Source organism: Crocodylus siamensis, chromosome 3 (genome assembly GCF_052110815.1).
Source record: "Crocodylus siamensis isolate JL-2025a chromosome 3, ASM5211081v1, whole genome shotgun sequence".
NCBI lineage: Eukaryota > Metazoa > Chordata > Crocodylia > Crocodylidae > Crocodylus > Crocodylus siamensis.
In genome coordinates, this window is record NC_143397.1 from 161,994,804 (window position 1) to 162,019,400 (window position 24,597).

The 24,597-nt window shown below is 37.5% G+C and overlaps 1 protein-coding gene across 1 annotated transcript in view; it reads right to left on the reverse strand.

Annotated features, from left to right (window-relative positions):
* Positions 1-16,018: 16,018 nt before the first annotated feature.
* The window catches only part of LOC149869052 (cadherin-7), a 118,907-nt gene continuing 110,328 nt past the window's right edge, over positions 16,019-24,597 (reverse strand). The window contains exon 12 of the mRNA XM_090039600.1: positions 16,019-20,196. Within this exon, the coding sequence (XP_089895726.1) occupies positions 19,703-20,196 (494 nt within the window). The 3' untranslated portion in view covers positions 16,019-19,702. The remainder of the gene's footprint in view (positions 20,197-24,597) is intronic.

Below are 24,597 nucleotides of genomic sequence, written 5' to 3' on the forward strand. Positions count from 1 at the left end.
ATTAGTAGGGTAAGGGAGATTGGAATGAGGCCATAAAGATCTGAAGGGACCACCACCAACTGCAAGTCCATGGTTGCTTTCCATATCTTACTTCATTATTCAATTGTGAAAAGCACTGCCTAGTGATTAAAGTAGAGAAATAAGAGCCCAAGCTTTGTTACCTGCTCCATTATTGATTTCACAAGTTAACCACCTTTTGCATAAGTTTCACAACCTGCAAAATGAACTTAAAGTCCCTCAAAAATTCCAAAAATTTTATATGCATACAGTTGGATGCTAGGCCTTGAAAATGTACTTGAGGATGTATAATCCTCAAATGTACTTGAGGATCTCCAGAAGATCTGTCTTCTGGAGTAACCAGCATGACATCTAGCTTCATGCCAGGAACATCACTGTATTTCACTTTATAAGAGTAAACTCTACTCTTAGGCTGCCAGGTTGATCAACCAGGTTTGTCTGCAATTTCCATTCATAATTGAATACATGTTAAACATTGCAATTTCCAGAAGTCAAGATAGCAAGATATTAGAAAATATAAAATATATAATTAAATATTGGATATTAGAATTCTGTTCAGTCAGCACTTTAATACATTGAAAATAATGAAATAGGTCCTTGATTTAAAAGCTAACGATTACTTGTTACCTGAATTTGAACATAACTGCCAGAAGTTTTAAAGTTAAGGCTGGTAGCTGATTAAATATCAGAAGAGGTTTTATAACCGACCTTAACTTAGCTTGAAATGTCTTAGCTTACTCAACTGTTTTCCTTTTTTAGCGCTCTTACAAAAGGTGCTGAATTAACAGTTCTCTAGCATCTGAAGCCTTCTTGATCTTACTCCATATGCGCTAGTGTAAGTTTCCTGTATTAACATGACTAAAAATGACCTGAAGGGAACATTTCAAAATGAGCTGGAGACTGGGAGGGTAATTTAATCTATCAATTCAGTATTTTCCTTGTGCTGAGACCGCTAACTAGGAAGCTAATTTAATGGCCAGTTGTGCATATGTGAATGCTTGTCATTTTGGAACCAGGTTCAAAGCACAAATTCATTTGACCCAATAACAACTAGAGGATAATGCTTTTCAAAACCTAGTCACTATTGCCCCCTTCACAAAAGAAACTTTCTGAGCGCACAGAAGGATTCCTACAGATTCACTACCTGAGCCATAAATCCCTTTTGCCTTTTTATCATTTCTGTACACAGCACTGCTATTTCTTGAAAACTTTTATGAAGCAAAGAGAGTGAGAAAAGTACATGACAGAAGGAAGGCATTGCTTTGAAATCTTTTTCTCAAACATCTACTGGTGAAGGGCGAAATTCTTTCCTAAGCTGCACCCAGTAAAATGGCACAAGTAAATCAGTGAAGACTTGGCTGTAAACAACCATAGAAGAAGACAGAATTTCAAGAAGTTCTTTTTAAAGTGCCCAGTACTGCAGTCTAATTTTGCAGCCCAAGGATTTTGTTTCTGTGTGAGGGAGTGTATCTAGTGCATTTTAACCTTATTAAGACTGAGCAGCTGTACAATAAAATAAATTTACTAGGGGAAAGAGTGAAGGCGAATGAAGAGAGGGGAAAACATAGGGAAGGGCAAAAGAGTGCAAGAGCAAAGGAAGTCTCTGAGATCATGTGATTACCCATTAATTTTCAGGCTGCCAAGGTAGCAACCCTATAAAATACTGATGGACTACCACAGTGATTGACCTCTAAATTGTCTTCGAACATTACACTGTGTATTTATACCTATTTCAGACTGAGAAGAAGGCTGGATTTATTTGCTTATAGGATACAATTTATATTTTTAGTCTCCTGTGTTCAATTTTACATTTTCTAAAGTGCACTAAATTTAATACTTCGAAGTTAACAGCTCTCTGATGAATACATTCAGTTGTAAACAAGACATCCTGTTTTTGAGCTGGTTAGGGTTGCAGCCGCATATTCTAACATCATGTCATTCTGCACATTATTCACAGTTCTGCCTGTTGGCTGTAAATAACATATTACTCTGGATCTTCAGATAATACATATGAAAACGACTTAATTTGCTTTTTATCTTGGAATGTAAAGGTCAGCAAGCATAAAAGCACTCGTTTGTAAGAACATCAAAAAATTAAAAGGATATTTCATAAGAGAGTATAACCATGCCTTTCTCAGTCTACCCATCTTGCTATTCTTCTAAACGAAAAGATTGCTTGATGCTAAATTCAGGCTCACGTTGAGTGTCAAAGGTAAGAGATTTATAAAAACTGCAAAAAGGGAAGAGAGAAGCTTTATTATTTGACCTACCCACCATCTTCTCATGCCACAGCTGGAGAAAGGAAGCATAGCAACTGCAAAATGATTAGAAATAATAAAAGGTTTCTATGTAAGTTACCAAAGATCCCCAAGTAAGATCAAGGCAGGGTTGTTTCAAAAGAATTTAGTTGATGTGGTTTTAATGGGAATTGTGCCACTAACAACTTGTGCAAGGCTTTGGACATTTTAGGATAAAAGCCTGATATGATCTGCTTCACTAAAATAACAAAACATAAAAAGGTGAAAAGTCTACATGACCTTCTTTTTTTTTCTATAGCTAGCTTACCTCAGACTGAGAATCTTGTCACATTTCATAGACTAAATACGGTTGGGTTAGATGGAAGACCTTTGGGGAACCTAGGAGATAAAAAATGGCATTGCCTTGTTCAGTGGATGGCACTGTCCCCTCTGTGTCAGAATAAGTCCAATATCCTAGCATAGAGTTAATTAATGACATTGTACTGCTGACAAGTGTAATTTATTGAATGAGATAGAAAACAAAGATTCTGACTGCCTGTGGTCATTACAAATCCTCTTGTACTTTGTGACAGAGTAGGTCATTAATACACTTTGTCCTGACCTGTTTCCCAGGCGTTTTAATTTGGATATGGTCTTCTCAGAGGTGAAGCAAGTATGGAAATAAGTGTCCTATGGATATCCATTCAGGTTTGAAAACTGTGTGAGAAACAATAGCAATACTTTTGAGTAAACAAATATTTGAGTAGTTGGTCTTTCTCTATGTGAATCTTGATGAGACAAATGAGTACCTTTATTCCTCCAAATTAACTTCAAAGTACGTATTTTATTGTAACAATCACATTTTGTCATTTTTGTGACAAAAATGGCCAGTTACATCCATTATCACATCAGGGAACAGAAATAACCAACCTAAAATAGTTTTATAACTATTGATTTGTAGGTGAATGTCCCCAAGATGTCTTTTTCTACACAACTGTTTTCCCATGAGTTCTGACACTTACATCAGTGCTTTGGAGGTAGGATTGGAAGGAGAAGCTGGTGCAAGAACATGCAACATCAGTAGGACACAGTTCTCAAATGCTGCTTCACTAATATTCCTTGACTGAAGAAAAGCAGTTGATTGCATTTTCCTGAAGGAAGTAAAAAGAAAAATGTTTACATTTGGGGAAAATTTGGTTTATGGTTGAAATGCAGAATAGGTTTGACAACTTTTTCTTCTTTTTGATGGACATGAAACCTCCCTGTATTTTGAATTTATTCTTCCCTAAGATGATTGAAACCTAAGCTTTTGATCTGTAGAGCAAATATTTAGTTTTGAGGTTGGATTTAACAATTATTAAAGAAAGCAACCAAGAAAGCAAGTTCAGGAGGATAGATTGAAACCCTAATGCAGTTATATGGGATGATCTGTCTTCTCTTGCCATTTCAGATCACCGAGCCAAATTTGGGGCTCTACTGACTAATATAACAGGCTTTTTTTCCTAGGAAACAATGTAAACTCCTTCCTCGAGCTTCCATTTACCCATTTGATTGCAAAGTGCTATGGTTCTGTACTTGGTTATGGATTTTGGAAAGCACTTACCTAAAATGGACAAAAAATCTGAGTAGGTATCTCAGTCTCTCAACCCTTTCACTCTAAGAGTGCCTGGGACAGTGTGTAATATCAACTAAGGTGAAATTGTTTTGCAGGAATTCTGTTAAAATAGAAAGACTGTCTTGATTGTTTTTCCTGATATCCTTTATTTTACCCCTTTGATATCTGTGTTACATACATTTGGCACACTCTCTGAATACCAAAAAAATTTACCATATGCTGCCTTGGCACTTACCTTCTTTTCTCTCCTAAATTCACCCTCCAATCGATACTTCTGAATTTGACTGTTTATTCTGGGGCTAAATGTTATTGTTATTTATAGTGGTTTCTATTAGAACTTGACAAGTATTATGTTATTCAGGGGTACAATGTCATAGTATTTGATAATATAATGAGAATAGCAACACTTTTATGCAAACCTTTGTATCTGTCAACTGGAAAGTGTACAGCCCAGATGGGATACCTATGCACACGCAGTGAGTCTGCTCCAACACACTGTAATTACAGTGCCTTAGAGCAGACTCGATTGAGTCTGCTGGAGCACAGTAATTACTCCACAGTAATTACTGTGCTCCAGCAGACTCCAGTGTCACGTGTATCTGTGTCCTCTGCTGAAAAATGGTGACGGGGGCACTTTAACTAATGCTCATTTGACTGATACACATGATTGAATGCTTTAATTAGAGCAGCTCTCAGACTTGTTCTAATTAAAGCGCCCTCCCTTCACTCCCAGAGCACATGTATAAATACCCAGAAAGTTATATTTCCCAAAGATGCAAAACAGATCAGTAGCCATGATAAAAACAGAATTTGGATGTTCCAGTTCCAGATTCAAAGAGTAAGCCACTGGGCTATATATTATTGTAACCCTCAATATTATTTTCCTTTTTACTATTTATTATTTATATTGTTATGGTGGCTAGAAGCAGTAGAATAACTAGGGCAAGATGACAGGGTACCCAACCCAAGTTCAGAGAAAAATGCTGCATCCACAGCTTCACCATTGTACTGGTGGCATGGCAGCAGCTGTAGATCACCACTACCTCTATGTATCACTAGCTGCTCTGGGCACTCTGCTGATACACCTCTGGCTAAAAGCACCAGTCCCAGCATGCTATGTGCTGTACAGAGAGATGTTTTCTGTCCCAAAGAAATAAAGTCTAAATAGGAGAAATCAGATAAAAGGTGAATATTGTCATGCAATTCCTTGTAAGTTGCAAATCAGCAATGATGAGAACACACCAACTACATGAGCATTGTTAAGTTCTTGTGAGTATCAGAGTAGGAGTTTTTAAGGGGGGATTTGAAAGGGGCAGTGTAGATTTTACAGGGAATTCGTCCCATGTATTAAGAGATAGCATGAGACAAAGCCTATAGGTACTGATCTGAAAATAAAAACAATAAGAAACTAACACTGTGCCACTCTTGAGAGGGGGGATTGTCATTGAAGAGTTTTAAAGTGAAGACATGCAACTTATATTTGGGTTGGAGGAAAGGGAGAGATGGAAAGAAAGACAGGAAGAACATATTCAATTAGTAAAAAAGTCTTCATTTCTGCATTTCAAATGGATCCAAGTGGATCAAGAATGCATTTTTTCAGCGTTGGAGAAGTAGATATCAGAGAAATTGAGGCACAAGAAATTGAGAGCCTGAACATATGTCTTAGCTCTTTGAATGGAGAGAGATGGATTCAGATAGGCTAGGGACATAAATTACAAATAAATCATTATAAGTTATCAGAAACCAGTTCAATTCTGTAGCACTAGAGAAATTCAAAGCACATAAACTGCTTTCAGAGTGGCTGAACTGGTTTAAGATAAACCTGGATGGATGTAGTATCAGGCTTAAGTGATTTAGGGTAAACCAGTCTATCCAACTTCTGCCTCAGATCCCATTTCCCATCAAGTTAAGTCATAGACCTCCAGCACACCAGCATGCTTTGCAGCTCCAGTTGAGCTGGGTGGCCTGCCACCCGGCCATCACAGAGCTGAGGCAGCAAAGCCTTTATTTCCCAGCCAGACCTGTGGGAAGCACAGGGGGGTTGGTGATGGGGGAAATTTCCCCCCACTTCAGCCCTGGCCCTGACCTCTCCCAGTCAAGGTCTGATAAATGTTTGGCAGGAAGGCCCCAGGCACAGGCTTTTCTTCCTCTCTCCCATCGCAGCCCAACTCCATCAGCTGGGAGTGTGAGGTCCCTGCCTGCTCACTAACTGCTGAGTTGTCAGATGCAGGGAGTGGGCAAGAGGGTGGTGGGGAATGGACCCCTGCTCTGCCCTCCTCTGCCTCACCAGAGGGCATTTTTCTGTCTTAGTTAAGGTAAGGCTGAATGTCAGTTTAGTTCAGTATTGGTTCAGTTTACTCAGCTTAGAAAGACCCGTGTCGATTAAATTGATTCCACATCAGGTTTTTTGAGTGTCTGTACTTAGCCATAACGTGCAAGAAGAATCACCAAGCTTTGATATTGACTGTATGGGCCACGTGAATTAAATAAATCTCATGAGGTTCAATAAGGAGAAGTGCAAAGTCCTGCACTTAGGATAAAACAGTCCCATGCACCAGTACAGCCTGGGAACCTGTTGGTAAGCAGCATCAGTGCAGAAAAGGATCTTGGGGTTACAGTGGACAATAAACTAGATATGAGTCAGCAGCCTACTCTTGTTGCCAAGAAGCTAATGACACACTAGGTTGCATTAGTAGGAGTGTGGCCAGCAGATCAAGGGAAGTAAGTATTCTGCTCTATTCAGCACTAGTGAAGCCACATCTCGAGTATTGTGTCCAGTTTTGGGGCCCCCACTACAGAAAGGATGTGGACAAGTTGGAGAGAGTCCAGCAGACAGCAACAAAAGTGGTGAGGGGGCTGGGGGACACTACTTATGAGGAGAGGCTGAGGGAAGTGGGTTTATTTAGCCTGAAGAAGAGAAGACTGAGAGGGGACTTGATAACAGCCTTAACTACCTGAAGGGTGGTTCCAAAGAGGATGGATCTAGACTGTTCTCAGTGGTGACAGATGAAAGAACAAGGAACAATGGTCCCAAGTTGCAGCAAAGGAGGTTTAGGTTGGATATTAGGAAAAAAAATCTCATTAAGAGGTGGTGAAGCACTGACATGGGTTACCTACAGAGGTATATCCATCCTTGAAGGCTTTTAAGACCCAGCTCAACAAAGCCCTGGCTGGAATGATCTAGTTGGCACTGGTCCTGCTTTGACCAGGCAGTTGGACTAGATGAGCTCCTGTGGTCCCTTCCAACTCTAATTTTCTATGATTCTAACACATAGGGTTTATAAAATAAAACTAATAGGTAGTGAGTTTAAAACTTCAAAAGGAAGCTCTTTTTCACACAGTGTCATACTCCTCGCCACAAGCTGTTGTGGAAGCTGACAGGTTACCAAGATTCAGAAAGAGATCAGACATCTATGCTTGCAGTTAATTTGACTGATTAAACTCCACTGTGTAGCAGAGTTTATTGCTCCAGGGTGCCACATTTACATGTGCGCCCTGGACTGCAGCATGTTAAACCAAGTCAGAGCAGCCCCAAATAGCAAAAGGGCTGGGGGAGCAGGGCATCAGTCTCCCACCCTGGGGATGCTCTGATCCAGCTCAGCGTGCTACAGCGGGGTTGGCTGGGGCACAAGGGTGAACCAGTGCTGGGTTTGCCAGCAGACAGCCCCCACACTAAAGAATTCTTGTGCCCCAGCTAGTCTTCTTAGCATCTATATGTGCATTGTGGTGCACTAAATAACCCTGCCACAGGATAGTACCTGTGTTTAGAGGTACTAACCTATGGAGGAGTTAGTTTTCTGCAGCCTAATAGGGCCACATGTGTAGACACTTAAAGTTTACTGCACAGCTAATTAGGTAACTTGGCAGTAAACATCCCATGTAGACGTGCCTTATGTGGCACAGGATACTGGGCAAGGTGGACCTATGGTCTAACCCATTTAACGGCTGTTTTTCTGTTGTTATTTACACCAACTGAAGACATTATTAATTATTATGTTGTGAACCTGGGTCGGCCTAATGGCTTTTATATGTACACTAGGGTAAACATTCTTTACCTATCATATTTTATTGCTGTTTCCATAAACAACCATTTCTACAACTGATTCTTTCTCTTTTCATTTTCATCTAAGCCAGTATATCCAGTGCCTTCCATGATTTTTGCCACTATAGCAACCATCAGCTGGCACAATAATGGAACTCACCTTGCAATATCTAAGGGTTTCTTATAATCTCTTAGTTTGTCAAAGGGATTATTGTTTTGCTGTTCTGCCTGGGACAGTCCAGAGTATATGTTCTGGCAGTACTATTATGTAGTTAGGTGCAACTGTGGGGGCTGGGCTAGGATTTAGATGATCCTTTCTAGTCTTGTTCTTATGTGCCTAATTACTCATTCAGTTGAACACATGATGCTAGCACATAATTTTGCTTTCGGATGCATATGTAAATAGATGCCATTGAAATCATTGAAAGGGCTGAGTTTTCTCCATTTATGTGATGTGAGTTCCCTGTTCTTTACCCTGTTTCCAAATATACCTATCTTTCACCATGAAGAAGAGTGGACATCCTAAAGCTGTTTATTACATAAATTTCCTTTCCTTGACAATGTAATACTTTAAATTTTGATTCATTCATTTATAAGATATTAAGCCTCACAGAAAACTATTAACTATCACCACAACTGTTAAAAATGGACCATGCTTTATTAATTATTTGTTATTATTGATTTTTTTCATTATTATTTCTGTGTTTTTTGTAGGATAATTATCCTCATGTGAAATGTAATTCAGTTTTCCTTGAAGCCACTTTGTCAAGGTCACATAATAGTCAAAAATAAAGAGCTATTAAATCTCTTTCCTTACTCTCAAGCATCAATTGTGTTGCCTACTTATTCCATATTCACCTTATACACACAACCACTTACAGAGAGAATGAGAAAGTACCCACAAAAGTACAATGATAGAGTAGAAAAAATCTCACTATCATATAGAGTCTCAAGGGTCCCAACAAGAACTGACTCAAAAGGACATGAGCACTCACATCTTTACATTAGTCTATTTTGTATGTGTTAAGAGAAGGAATTCTTAACCTCATAAATGTCATGAATCTTACCACGTCATTGGATGTACAATATACATTGGATGTACAGAGAAAAAGGAGACCTTTTTTTCATCCCTGAGGATGTTTCCTGTATGTCACAGTCAAGCATTGCTAGAAATTGAAGGGAAAAAATCAACCAAAAATATGGACAGGTATCCAGCTTTCCCCTTATAAAAATTGTAACAATGTCAACAAAAGGCATTTTTTGTCTTTGGGAAATTGCATACTTTCTGTTAAGTTTGTTATCTGGTTTCTTTAGACCTACTCCAGGGAACAACTTTTTTCTTGTGGGAGTTATTCATTCTTACAATTTATTAGTTTAGGCCAAGAACTTTGGAAACCTGAAAGACTTTTCTCCGAAGGATGACACTGGTTTTTTTTCCCCCTCTGGTAGGATTTTGCCCTTGATAAAATGCTTCTTCCTTTCTTTTTTGGATCATTTTTGAACCAATAAAAGCGTCAAGGCAAAGCTTTGTATGTTTCATATCTTTTTGCTACACTACAATTTTTCTCTGTTAAACTCCCAAATCACCATCTCCTCTCCACACCACAAAGCAACAGATTGTGATACTCTTGAATAGTACCTAACAGATTGGGTTGTCCTACTAAACTCACACTGATTATTTATGGTTTCAGGATTACTTACGGTATCAGAATCTGTCCCTAAATAAACACTTCTTATACAGTAAGAACAAACATTTTCTGGATTTTAGAAATCATCAAACTCCTACTTTTCCAGTTGGTATTTCACTGTAGTTTTTACATCATTAAAGTATAAGTCTCTTGTAACATCATATTTAATTTAGACACAGATATTAATCTTTAGAAATGACCTCTGGGAGCAAGGGTATTGTCTGTAACAGTAAGGGTATGTGCTGAAAGCAACTGAATTATACCATTAAAAATATCCTAGTAAAATGCTTGCAGTACCATAAAAGATGAGGATTATGCTTGGTTGGTTGTAGTATGTGGAAAGGTGACTCCTAAACAAGGAAAGGGAATAAAAAGTGAGTACAAAAAGGAAAGAGTGTCCAAACTATTAATCCTTCTTCCTGTCACTACCAGAGGGCATATTAGCAGACACCCTTTCCTGTCTTTCACTGTGGATGAACTTCTGGCCCTTTGGAGTTTTGCCATTGCCTTCAATAGGAACAGAATTTCACCTTCTATCTTTTACGTGCTGTAATAAATACATCTTTTCCCTAGAGTTTCATCAGTGAATTTTTCAGGTGGTAATAGTAGTTTTTCTTTTTTCGTCTCATAGCCTTTTTTTTGGCGGGGGTAACATTAAGGATATAAAAGGATATTAAAATTCAGGCTGACCATACTTGTTAGACTTGAATGCTGTAATGTGGCCCAAATGTCTGGTTTGATATCACACTTATCCCTAATTGATGAGTAGTTAGTCCCAATGAAAGGAAAAGCTATCAGTGTGTTAGGGGGTACTGAGGCAAAGCAGTAATTAAAGGAGTGCCATAAATGTCAATGCACATTGGACATATTGCACTTGTGCTAGTCCTGTTTAATTTTACATCTTTACTCCTCTCTTTCTCTGCATCAAGTGCATGTGATTACTTGTAACATGGTTCCTTCATTATAATTTATGAACCTCAAAAAGGTTCTGAAGTTTGGTTTTGCTAAATACCTATAAGTTATTAGTAAAACTGGTAGAAATGACACTGTTCTAAAAATAATAATAGGTTTAGCGCATGATATGAATGGTGATTTTAATGGCTTCTAGAAGTAACTGCAGTGAATATACATTTAAAAAAGTGATCTTTACTGCAGACTGCCACTACTTTATGCATAGTTCCTTCTCCCTAACTCCTCATATTAGAGAGGGGCTAAACATGAAGTAGTAACAGTCTTCAGTGCTACAAGAATTTTGTTTCTGAAAGGGGAACATTACTTTATAATTATGGCACCAAGCTAAAATTGAGATGTTCTAGGTATAGCTAACTGTTCATTCATTGATCCAAAAAATGAGCCAAAATTATTGATTTGTCAAAACTAAACTTTCCACATATAAATTTGAAAACACTTTTTCAAGAAGTTTTCTCAGATGCAGGATAGAATCAAAGTAATGGTAGAATTTTGCATCTCATGCAAGACTAAGGAAGTGATATTCCCACTGTACTCCACACTGGTGAGACTGCAGCTGGAGTACTGCATCCAGTTCCGGACACCACACTTCAACAAGGACATAGAAAAACTTGAGAGGGTCCAAAGAAGAGTCACACGTATTATCAGGGACTTGCATGACAAGCAATACAAGGAGAGGGTGAGAGACTTAGACCTCTTCAGCCTAAAGAAGAGAAGGCTGAGAGGGGACTTACCTCTACGTCAGGGGAGTACATCGAAAACTCAGTGAACAGCTGTTCACCAGGGCACCCCTGGGGAAGACGAGTACCAATGGGCACAAACTTCTGGAAGGCTGCTTCAGGCTCAATTCCAGGAAAAAACTCCTTCACAGTCAGAGTATCCAGACTGTGGAATAAACTCCCTCTAGTGATGGTGCAGTCACCTACCCTGGAAATCTTCAAAAGGAGACTGGACAATCACCTCACTGGGGTCACTTGACCCCAGTTGTCTTTTCCTGCCTCATACAGGTGAATTGGACCCAATGATCTACAAGGTCCTTTCCAGCCTTTAACAATTTATGAAACTATGAAACTATGAAATTAAAAGAGCAAGAAAGAGAGAGCAAAAGAGAATTCCTCATTAGTATATTCAGTAGCCTATTGTTTAGGATGCTTTCCTGAAAGGGAGGAGAGCCAAATTCAAATCTCTGCTATGCCTAGTTAATGGCTTAAATCTGGATCTCCCATTTTCTAGGAAACTGACGTGGAAACACTGGGACATTGAGTATTTTAAGGTTAGATGTTTGATGTTTTTTTCATTAACATTTTCTAATGGTCTTGGTTTCTCCTGATGCTGAATGAGATGAAAAAACACCCCAAATCTCTTTTCTTTCCCAGTGGAATACTTGGTTTGGAGCCAGTCCTAGTTTTGGGTCTTCTTCTTGGTCCTGTCATAGGGCTAATGCATGCCATTGTCTGAGGTCCCTGCCACACATTACTTATATTATGCAATTAACTGGTTAATTGTGCAATAAATTTAGACTGGCCTCATGTGCAAAGTAATTAACATTCCATAAAAATGTTCATCCAGCTATTAAAAAAGCCAACCAGCTACAAAGTTAGTGCTTGAAAATATGTAACCACTTTATAGCTGGTTTTTATCCAGCTTTAATTTGAACATGTGGCAAGGACTCAGACAATGTCACACATTGGCTGTCACTTAACTACTTTATGCTTCTCTTCCCCTTATGCAAAATGGGGTTGATAATTATCTCCCTCATAGGATATTTTAAAGATAAGTCTACTAATGAATATGAGGCACTCTGATACTATGATGGCTGGCCCAAGAGAAGACTTTTGCTTTCTCCAGTAGAAGACAGCTAGGTTTAGGATTAGTTCTTCTCTTTCCCTGATGCTTAAGGTTACAACTGTGCAAGACTGTTTAAGCGGTTACTATGGTGCTGTGGAAAAGTGATCGGGTTTGAACCAAATCCCAGGCAGGTTGGTTGCTTTTTCTTGTGTAAATTTCCTTGTAACTATATTTGAGAGGATGGTGAGGGAATCAGAATTCCGCATCAGAGGGACTTCATTTTGTTGGTGGGTGAAGTGAACTGATCAGGGTCTTCTTCTGTATCTACATTTCAATGCCTTGTGTAGGGATAAGTTATCTGAGCTACCATTATTTTATCTGTAATTTCATGAAGTTTAGTGCAGCCTAATTACCAGCCCAGAAGTGGATACTACTCTGATTTCAGCAGAGATATGCTCTTAATTTCAGATTGCAGTATATAATAGCAGTAACAGCAAATGGACCATAAATTTTATGGAAACAGTTCTTGGGAGATTTTCAATACTCATAATTTGGTGGTGGGGGAAATATAATAGATAAGTTAGATTTTGCTCTCAGAGTCAATCTTAGCATTTTGGGTGGGCCTGAAAATAATTAGCTACCAAATATACACTATAATTTTTCTTTGCTGTCACACCCTTAGGCATAGAGATAGCCTAAGGATTTGGGGTAAGATTAGAAAGTTTATAGCTTATACCTTAAATGAGTTGTTTTATATAAAAGGTATGTGAAAAGGTGGAATGGTTAAATGTACATTTAATTTCAGGAACATTTTTGTCCCTGATGGATCTGAGGAAAAGAAAGATAAAAGTCACAATGATGCATAACATCTTCTTTTCCTTTAGATTGAAAAATGTTGTCAATATTTTTTTTTCATGTCAGAGCATGTTCCACTATTTGAAAGTTGACAGTGACAATCATGATGACTATGATACCATTCTTTTAGTGTTCTTTTCTGTTTATGAATTTACCTTGTATCATCACTACTGGTTATTAGACCTCTTGGGTCAAATACAATATGTTAATCAAAGTGACAAGAAAATTTCACCTGAGTTAGTTTGTTCTGTTCTTTCTTGCAATTTCCATGGTACCCATGTGCAGCTTTCTGCTGCTGGAAATGACCTTCTGTACAAGCAAAAAATTAGGCAAACATTTTTTTATGTAACAATTTGTCCTAGTAGTTTGGCGGTAATAATATGGTCTAAAGGTTCACAGACTTTATATACCACCTTCAAGGTATTTTCACCTTGTAGGAAATGATTCTCTAATATGCCAAAGCATAATATAAACTATGACATTCATATGTAGACATCTTGTTTTACTACATGAACTGTATTAGCAGACTTGTCTCAGACAATTAATTCAGGCATTATGGGCTGTTTTGGGTACAGCATATTTCTATGTTGTGCGCTGTCACTTGTAGCTCAGAAGTTAGCCATTCTTCAGAGCTTTGTAGTGAACACTTTTGCACTTGTATTAGATGCCAGGAGGACAGAGTGGTCAATCTCAATGTGATATGATATATCGACTATCAAGAAGTTTTGTGGTGCCATGGTCAGGGTTCAGGATTGGGACTTAGCAAGTAACTGGGCGTAATGACATTTGCTTTCTTTATAAAGTACTTAAAAACTAACTGCTGAAAGTGCTTTATCTGTTTTTTTCCCAATTTTCAGTATCTGTAGGCATGTCTACATGATAGCCTAAAAGCACAGTAAACTAATTCTACTGTACATTAGTGCATCACATCAAAAACCATGCTAATGCTCAGTAGTATTAGTCTACTGGGCATTAGCATCACTTAAAAGATGTGTGCTGATACTGCACAGTAGCACCAATTACCACACATTTAGTACCTGTTATTACAGCTACTAAACTTAATGCACTGTAATTAATGATGTGCCCAGTGAGTATATGAATATGATGTTGTTTAGCATGCCTCAGACCTGTATTATTTTGCAGCTTTTTATACTGAAGGTTGCATTCAATAAAAACAACAACCAAAAAATCTCAAACCCACAACCAAAAAAAAAAAAAACCCTCTACCGCAAAAGCCAGCCAGGTGTTTAGCAATTGGAGCTAATGCTGAATTAAATGGTAGATTTAGTGTAAACAGTCTTTCATTTGATATATTAGCTTGTTAATGTTCTTACAAGTCTAAAAAAATGTGTGATTTCTTGTGTAGTTGTTTTTCATGATTGCCATATAACAATGTATTACTTCACTTTGTGTCCTCCTATGGTAATACCTTGGAAAAATAGGCTGTTGCTATTTTTTATTTCACAGCAAATTTTCAAAAACTCTTAAGGAAAATGGATAAGATATATTTGGATACTGATAAGAGTAGAGGGATAGAAAATCAATGTGCAAGTTATTCAGAAGAGAAATGTAGACACAAAGGAAAATCTCCCCTAAAAAGATTCAGTGAAAAAGAACAGGTGCAGCAGAAGAAATATTCTTTTTCTTCCTTAATTACCTCTTTTTTCTCACGTTATACCATGACTACAGTGGTCCTTCCAAGAGGATCATTTTAAGATGAACTGAGTATAACTTTGAATCTATTAGTTGTGTCAAAATACTAACTTTACTCTTTTTATTATATATATAGGGTTAGATTGCCCAGGAAGTTATTAAAACAATGGCAAAAATTGCATCAGAGGAATTTTACATCCTTTCCCAAATATCACGCTTTTTGTCATGCTAGATGTGAATGGCAGGAGGTGCGATGTTTGGGATGGGGCATAACATTCATCTAATCCTAATCATGTCACTGCAAAGCTGCCTCCAGCCCAACCCTGCAGATCAAGCAGGGAGTGGCTTTTTCTGAGAACCAGGGCTAACCCCAGCAGATTCTGGACCTAAGGCTGCCTGGTGATGACAATCAGTTTTGTGTTGGACCCCTTCTGGCTAACCCTAGATCCTGTTCAAGTGGATCCCCAGGCAGGTCTAAGAATAAGCAAAGCAATAAGCTGATTGCCAGACATTTCTCAGACAACCCTGGTTCGGGTTTGAGTTTTTGGGACAGCCCAGCTTCATGTCCTGAGAACTTCCAAAATCTAAGGATCGGGGAGCCTTTCCCCTATCCTGTAGTCCTCATGACACAGGATGTTTAAAAATTGCATGGTCAGCCCATCGCTGCCAACCCTGCATTTTACAGTGTCTTGGCCTTCAGCTCAACTGGGGCTTCAGCGAAATGCAGAAAAGGTTGCTGGACTCAGAGGCTGTGTGCTACCTGCTGGGGGGCCCCTTGCTTTGTTCCCCACTCCTGCTGGAGAATACTGAAACCCACTCACCTACAATCTATTTTCAGCTTGAGACCAAGGTTTTACAGGTTCTGCTGTCAATTTCTGTCCCCATGCTGATGCTGACAGGGTGCTAGACATTCAATTTATAACAGTGTCCAAGTGAGCCACAAAGATGTTCCACATATGTTGTGGAAATCTCTGTGGTTGGTCTGCCAATTTATGGCACTGTAAATTGGCTGAACATTTAGTATTGCTACATGTGAATCATACCATGTAGTGTAATATGTACCAGGGGCATTTACAGCTGTTTTATGACAGTTTAACTCCATTTATTTCAGCTGATACACACACCCATAGCAGTGTGAAAAGTCTGGCATGTAATCTTAGTGTGTTAGTTTTATCCAGAGTTTGTTAGGTGTGTTGTTGCATTCTCAGTGTATTGCTTTAGCAACATTGTAAAGACATCATAAAATCTCAGTTGGGAAAGATGCTATTATTCGATAAGAAAAGAAAGCAAGTGTTAAAATTTCATACAGCTGTCACAGGATTAGACTCTTGTAACCATGAAGGTTCAGGAGATATACAAGAACCAAAGGTATGGTTTTTTTATTTAGTTATTTATTTTTGGCATGGTATGTTGTAACGGACCAACTGTATAGTTGAGGAAATGTTAGACAAGCTTTAAGGTACAAAGGCCATGTCTACACATGCTTTGACATGCGCCTAAACTTAATACACATTAAGACACGCCTAATAGACATTAAGGCGATTTAGGTGCAAGTCTACACATGCACATGCTAAGGCACATTAACACGGTGTGCAGACCAACTTGGGACTAAGGTTAGTCTCAAGTCAGTCGACATACACAGCATTAATGTGCTTTAGCACGTCTATAGATGCATTAAGGTGCTTTAGCTATTCATGCCAAAATTTGATACTTGCTTTAGCAGGTATAAAATTTAGGTGCAAATAGCCTAAAATCACCATTTTAAAGTGCATTAAGGGCATGCACTTGTAGACCCATACCCTTAATGTGCCTTAAAAATGGTTAAAATGCCTTAAATCGGTATGTGTAGACATACCCAAAGTGCCCTTTTTCAAAAGATAGTAGGCAGTTTTAATGTTGTTTTGCCCAATGGTTACTTGAACTCATAAAAAAATAGTCAAGTATGTCAGAAGCATGGGCAAAACTTGTGAGGTAAAATCATTTAAAAATAATTCATTGCATATTGTTCCTTGTCTTTCTGGCATCGAAAAAAAGCAATGATGTTTTACACTATTTAGTCAGAAGCCTAATCTTAAATAAAGCTAGAACACCAGAATAAAATAACTCTAAAATAAACTATTTTAATCTAATAGGTAAATTGTGAATCAACAAATCATAATGTAGCCTTGAGAAGTCTTTTTTTTAAGTTTGCATTATATATTTCATGTATAACAAACATCTCTTATAAAAAATGAGGGATTTCCCTCCCTCTCTCCTTCCCTTTTACCAATTTTATAGCCAGCCAAAAAGCCAATAATAGTAGAGTTTCTGAATCACCTTCAAATGTGTAGTAGAAAATGGATACATGCAAAAAAATGGAATAAATATCTATCCTACAGCAAACAAGAACAAAGCCAACATATATTTCATAAAAGAAGGGTATAATTTTTTTAAAATATAAAATGGGAAAAGCAAGGCAGTTGTGATGTTTACTTAAATTGAAATCTCCTTTGAGTGATATGTGCTAAAATCAGCACTTTTGACATCATAATCCAAATGCATGAATTATTTTATCTTCCTGCAAACAACACAAGGTTGTTATAAAACTGCTCTTTCAGCACTTTGCTGACTTAGTACCTACTTAACTGCTGCTGCACTTCTGGCTTTTATTGAACTACATACACTTGATCCTTTTTTCCCACTTTTTTATTGAAAATCTTACATATGTGACTAAAAGTCATGGGCAATATCTTTCAGTTCCATTACAAAATTGGTCATATATATATATATTTATATATATATATATATTTATATATTTAATACAATTAGAAGAAAATCTACTAAATCATGAAATAATGACTGTCTACCAAAATATAACCCAAATTAAAGAACTGTGTTGCAAATTATTACATTTTTTTGATGAAGCTGAAGGCCACTTTCACATAGGTAATTGATAATGCTGGGTTGCAAGACTTACAAAGCCTTAAAGGATATTTACCCCCATCCTTGTATAATCCATATGTTAGGAATTATACAAGGATCCCCTTTTCAGAAAGAAGCACTTTCAGAGTAAGCAGCATCCCCTATGGAGTGCCTACGATCTGCAGACACATGCCCAGTCCTGCAAACAATTGTGCATTCCTGTGAATTGCCCTACTAACATCAAGTCACGGAAAATTAAACCACACTGAAATGTTTGCAGGATCAGAATCTTATCTAGGAAGTCATCTACAAATTCTCTAAAAAAAAAAAAAAAAAAAAATCTGAAAGAATACTAAAAGAAAACACTGTTCTTACTTGAATATATGCCTTATTATCTAATAATAAATCATGAAAGATGACATATAAATATTGTCAGAATCATAAAAAGTTGTCTTATTCTAAGAAATCCTACTTCAAAATCATACAGTATTTTAACTGACAGCAATTGTCCTATTTTGGCACGCCTGAACCAGTGTAGAAATTTTGTATTGTGAAGTGAACTCCTTTGGAGAAAATACTTGTGTGCATCAGGATCTAAAGATGGATTCTGGAGTTAATAGTATTACATTACTTAGCATATGAAAGAAATTTAAAATAGCCTTTTACTGTGATTCAGCAGCAGCAAAAGAGAAGGGGGAAAAGCAGGGTCTTGAAAGTCTCCGGAGCATATAGGACATGTCACCTTGAAAATTAAATCTTGCATAAAGACACTCCCAACCCCTCTGTAGTGTTCTTTCAAAAATGTGATGTACAAATACTTTATTCATATGTCTCAGACTTTGTAATGGCTCAGAAGTACAATGGTGTCCTTGTAGCTGTGCTCCTTTCTGCGCGATGAACGGTGGGCTCGATTGCTTTACTGTAATTTCTCCATTTCCATGCTTCATTTCCTTCATGTATCTGAGATTGGAGAAAAATCAGCATGTTCTCATGAGCCTAATGCCATGAGGCAGTAAAATGGACCTGAATTTAGTGGAGGCAAGAGCTCCAAAATAAATATAACACTATATGTCAAATAAAGGGGGGGAAAAAGATAAATTCTCCTGTACAAATCAGAAGAGATAATAAAAAGCAACAAATAGACAGCAACTTTTTTCTGTACCTACACAGGCAGCACAAAGCTATTTTCAGCTTTAAAAAATCTCTTCCCTTTCCATCTTTCTTGTTTTATGTAGTTTATAAATTATGTTGATAAGGTGATGATAAATGTGACAGGTTTTTTAGCATGAATTTGCCTTTTTTTTTCATTTTGAATGGATTGCCAGGTATTCACAGAGACTTCTGGTTAAATAGCTCCATTAACCAATAACAAATAAGCTAATTTTGCTGGTTATGGGTTTTTTTTTCTTTGTTTTGTTTTGTTTTTCAATTTGATCCAGCAAGCTGCATGCAACACTGTAAATAAAATTTGCCAAACAGTTGTGTATTAGTAAAATACAGTGTACTATAACACTGTTAGAAACGGCATATTGCATTTATTTGTTTCCTCTTTCCCTTATCTCTTATTAGAGACTGCATTCTTGACATAACAGTACTGTGAAGGCATCTACAGGGTATCATTGGCTCATTGAGGTCACAGTGCACCACTTATTCTTAGAAGTTAGTTGCCTCTGTGGGTATATGTGTGTTGCTATCTATTCAAACATGGCTGAGCATCTCATTTTATCAAAAATGCCACCAAATGCTCAGAATCTGTGTGGTCAGTGCAGTCCCTAGGACAAGTCTAATGAAGATATGCTTCACCAAGGCAGAAAAACCTAAAAGATTAAAAATGGAGAAATATTTACAACTTTCCTTAGTCCAGATGTTTCAGTTCTTGGGTTTTGTTTGTTGTTTTTGTTTTCTTCAGTGCATTTTTCATAGAAAGTCTCCAGGGCTATGAGTACAAGCTCTCTGGTCCAGTCCCATACATATCTGCAAGCCGTTTAAAACGAGGCCCCCAGTCACTGAGGTAATCGTAATTCTGATCAGAGTTTGAACTGATAGAATCTAAAGAGCTGAGGGACTCGGCCACTGAGCCGTTTCCCTCGAATGCATATGTCTGCAAGGAATCATAGGGTGGAGCACAGGGATCCACATCAGCCTCTTTTAGTCTTTCCCAAATAAATTCTCTAAAAATGACATTATCTGGGATACTTTTAAAAGTTGGTCTGCTCAAGAACTGAATCTCGGGAGTTACATCCCTTCTGGTCTTGGTGTCTCGGATGATGTTGAGATTTCTCAGGGCGGCCATGTCAAAAGCCTCTGTGTCTTCTTCTCCACCACCTTCATCATCATACCTGACTATGTTTTCTCTGATATCTCTCTCCTCATCAAAAATGAGTGGCTCTTTTTTCCGTCGTCGCATGGTAACAATCAGCAAGACAAGCACTAGAACACAAAAGAAGAAAATGTTAGCAATGCTAATGTTTGAACTTATCCTCCACTCAGATCCTTTCCAGTGTGGCATTTAAATCATAAGCATCCTTTCCTTACCTAGGAAACAACAGGCAATTCATTCAGTTAGATTTCAAATCACTATCAGGCCCTAAAATGCCTTTTAAACCCAGGGCTTCCAGACTTTAAAGAATCTATTTCCAAAGCCATTCTGAATTAATGTCTTCATCTTTAATTCTATATCCTACACTATTGGCCAAACATAAATTTAAGGGCCATTTCTGGCTGAATATTAAAATCCCACAGTCATGAAATAAAAAAGGACCTTTTCCTGAACCCTTAATTGCTCAAGCGGTAAAAGCACATTCATAAAGTGACTGCATAGTGTTTAACAGCCCTAGCTTGGAAAGTGACTGAATTAAAGCATACGGCCATAGGTTTTCTGATGAAATACCTGTTCCTTGATTGGGGAACTCTCAGTTGTTAAGTAGTGTCTAACATAAGACTGTCTTAGTTCATGGTTTAAAAGCATCTCTATTTTAGGCTGCACTTTGCTTTAATGTGCAAAGTATGGTACTTACTGTCTGTGAATTATGTGTGATGAGAATAGTGAAGGCTGGAGTTTATTGGTTAAACCAGTGCTAGGGAAGGTAATGATTAAAAAAATTCTGACATTTAAGGTTTCTCCCTTCAGCCTTAAAGCAAATATTAATTTGGAGAAACTTAACCAAAGAACAAGAAGGAAATTCACTCAAGGTTCAGTTAGCATATTGGGGGAAAAAAAGTATTATTCATAAACAAATTGTGGAGGTGCTTTCATGAATTTTAATCATCTATATCGCAGTCACAACAGTATGAGGCATCCCTTTCCCCCAGCCTCAAAATCATTATTTAATTCAACATTGAAGTGTCTGAACAACTTTCACTGGATTAATAAGAAGTATATATGCTCTTAGCAAAGAATGCATGCCAGGTTGTAAATATCACAGTATAGTCAAAGGTAAACCTCTCTTGCACATTTAACTATTTGCACTGCACTTTAATATTTAATTTTAGTCTCTTAATTTTAGCTTCTTGATTGTATGACAGTATGTTTTCTGGGTTACATTATTTTCCCATAGCACTCACCACATTTACTCACTATAAAGAAGGGGTGTACAGGGCACCAGTCCAGGTGCTAAGTCTTGGTTGTACTGGGGGGAATAAAATACCAGTAGTACTGCTGGCCAGGTTACCAACAGCACAGACACTGATGCTGCCCCTTGTGTGGATGCTGCTCAGGACACTCAAGCACCCAAATACACCTCTCCTTCTACCATCATGGGAGAATAAACACAGCATTCTCCTAGGATGGTAGGAAAAAAAGGTTGGAAGGGACCTTGCAAGGTCATCTAGTCCAGTCCTCTTCTCAAGGCAGAATCATTCCTAAAGAGTGATATTAATGCTCTAAATAATGTTGGCTTATCATTCTCATATGTGAGTCTTTTCAGGGAGGTATTTTCTATGAAGACATCAGACTATAAAGTCATCACTGACCATAGTTTAAGGCTAGGGACAGACATTATACATAAACCAGTTTAATTGATCAGAAACTAGTTTAAACCTGTAACAGAATAGATGTTCAGTGCCATGTTCAGTTTGAAAATGACTGAAACTGGTTTAACATAAACCTGGTTGAATGTAGTATCAGATTTACCTGATTTGGGTTAAACCAGTTTATTCAATGTCAGTCCCAGACCCCTTGCTGGTTTAAGATAAACTAGACTCCCCCAGCATGCTTTCCGGGCTGGGTGAGGTTCTCTGCTCCACAGCAGGGATGGCCCCTCCCCTCTGCTTCCTGGCTGGAGCTCTGGCAGAGACTGAAGGCACAGTAGGGTCTGCCTGACTTCTCCCTGCTCCACACCCCACCTTTCGCTGCTCACTGGTGAAGTAGATGACTTATATGTTGCAGTGTGGAAGTATTAGTTTGGGATACTTAGCCACCTCAAAAATAAGGATGTTGACCTTTAAAAAGGCTTTTGATTTTATGTCAGGCCTTTATATTCAAATAAGACAGGTTGTGTTAAAAATTTCAGAACGGTAACCGAGAACAATTAAAATCCTAGAGACAACAGCTGCATTTCACTCTTAATAGATTTCCTTATTAAAAATTATATTTTAAATGAAAGACAAATTATGTTGCTGTCAGTGATAAATACATGATTCAATTTCAGATCACTGTTGACAGAACCATGTAGTTTGTTCATCTTCTTTTTAGCATTTTTTAACATGTCACTGTCATATTTTTTATTGCCATGTACCAAACAGTTAATCATTTCCTTTACTCAAGTGTAAATGTGTTTTCACACTGCTGTCATGCTTAGCAGACTTCATTTTGAGAGTTAAATACCTGCTAATAAGTGAAAAATATGAAGCATTGCTAGATAGGTCTGCCTGGATGTACAATAAAAATCAAGATACAATGAATGTTTTATGTGGTATGCCTTGTATATCCCACTCTTGCTTCAAGCCAAGAAAAATATGAAGTCTTTCTAAAGGTTAAACATTTTAGCATTTAGATGGCTTTATGAGATTATTAATTCCTAACTACTCCAACAGCTCTGAACAATAATTTTTAACTTCTAAATGAACAATGTTTTAGCTGCAATGAAGGAACTTTGGAGATGATTACAAGCCCAAACTAAATTTCTAATCCCAGAACTACTGGCTTTAAATGTAGTCTTTTCCCCATTATGCCTTTTTTTCCTTTCCCATGCTAATAACAGAAGCAGGTATCAAGGCAATTATTAGTTGTTTGGCTGAATGTGTAAAGAAAATAATTTTATGGATTTTATAGTAGAAATAAAAGGTACATTAGAGCCATTTGCTATACTATTCACACTATCTACCATACGGACAAGAACACAAATGGCAAGATCATGTTAATTGTATTTAATAGTCAAAATTAATTATTAAAAAAAACCCTTACAATGAATAACCAGAACAACAGATGTGTATATTGTGCTGATTTACAAAAATCAGTAGAAATTACTAAAAAAATTGATTTAGTTAAATCAGTATAATGCCCCAAAAGAAGCGTTAGTTATATACAGATATAAAAGTGTTTACCAGCAGCCTATTTGTTTAGGTAAATTTAAAAGCCTGCAACCATAATAGGAGTTTGGAAATTATCTCTATCAGTTGCTAAACTGACATAGTTAAAGAAGTAGCAAAATTGTGTGTAGAGTAGACCAGCTTCAACTACAATCTTTTTAATGTTTTTTTATGACATCGTAATCTATTTTATAATGTGCTTTAGTTTGGAAGTTTTCTTTTACTTTCATAGAATATCATCCAGTACAAGCACAGATTAAATCATTTGCATCTCTGACTGTTATGCTTAAAAGTCCATGTTGTTCTAAGACAAACTAACTTCTAAGTTCTGCATCATTGTAAAGATGTCATAATAACCCTTAAAAACCTTGAGGGGGGTGCTACAAATAACATATAAAAAAACTGCATGCAGCTAAAACCCACAGATTATCACTGCTATACATTACTCCCCTAAACACGCTATCTAATATAAAAATAAGTAAGAACAGGTTGTGAATTAATAGGTGATTGGTCTATGCCTCAGGTGCCTTAAAAGTCACAAATCTAAAGGCTTGAACCATCCAAGTTGTACACCAGTAGCCCATTTATTCAGAGTCTATCATAACTAGTGCAATCAAATGATATTTTATGATTAAGGCAGACTGAGACTATGAAATCTGGATGCAGTTCCCAGCTCTTCATGTAAAAATGAGATTTTTTTTTCTTTAATTGTCCAAAATGATTCCAGGCTTTGAATGCGCAGCTTGAGTGACCCTAACAGGACCTGGCTTTCAAAGGACATGTTAGCATCAGTACCATCTGAAAATAATCTCACTTGAAATATCTTAAATTGGGTCTCTAAAAACTGAGCTACCCATACTCATCACTCTTAGCATGTGGACCATAATCTCTCCATTCCTTAGTTTCAAACCTGGTATCCATGCATTTGTAAGGCAAACAGGTTAGGGCAGGGACTTTACTTACTATTTGTAAAATAGATGTACAATGAGGGCACAATCTCATTAGAGCCATCCAGTAGTAACAATAATAAAATCATTTGCTCTTCAATAGGAAAAGAAAAGGTCTGTTAAAAATGGCCTGGGGAGGAGGTATTAATCAATGTGTTAGTACACTATACAATGTAATACTTATAACAGACTGATTGTGATTAATAATCAAAAGAATGGAAGTTAAAAGTCAGGAAGGACATGTCAGAGAAAAGTAGAGCTGGAAGGGACCTCCAAAGGTCATCTAGTCATTCAAGCTCAACCTAGTTTCAATACAACAAAAGCCTCTGAGCTTAGGAAATAAACTATGGGCATC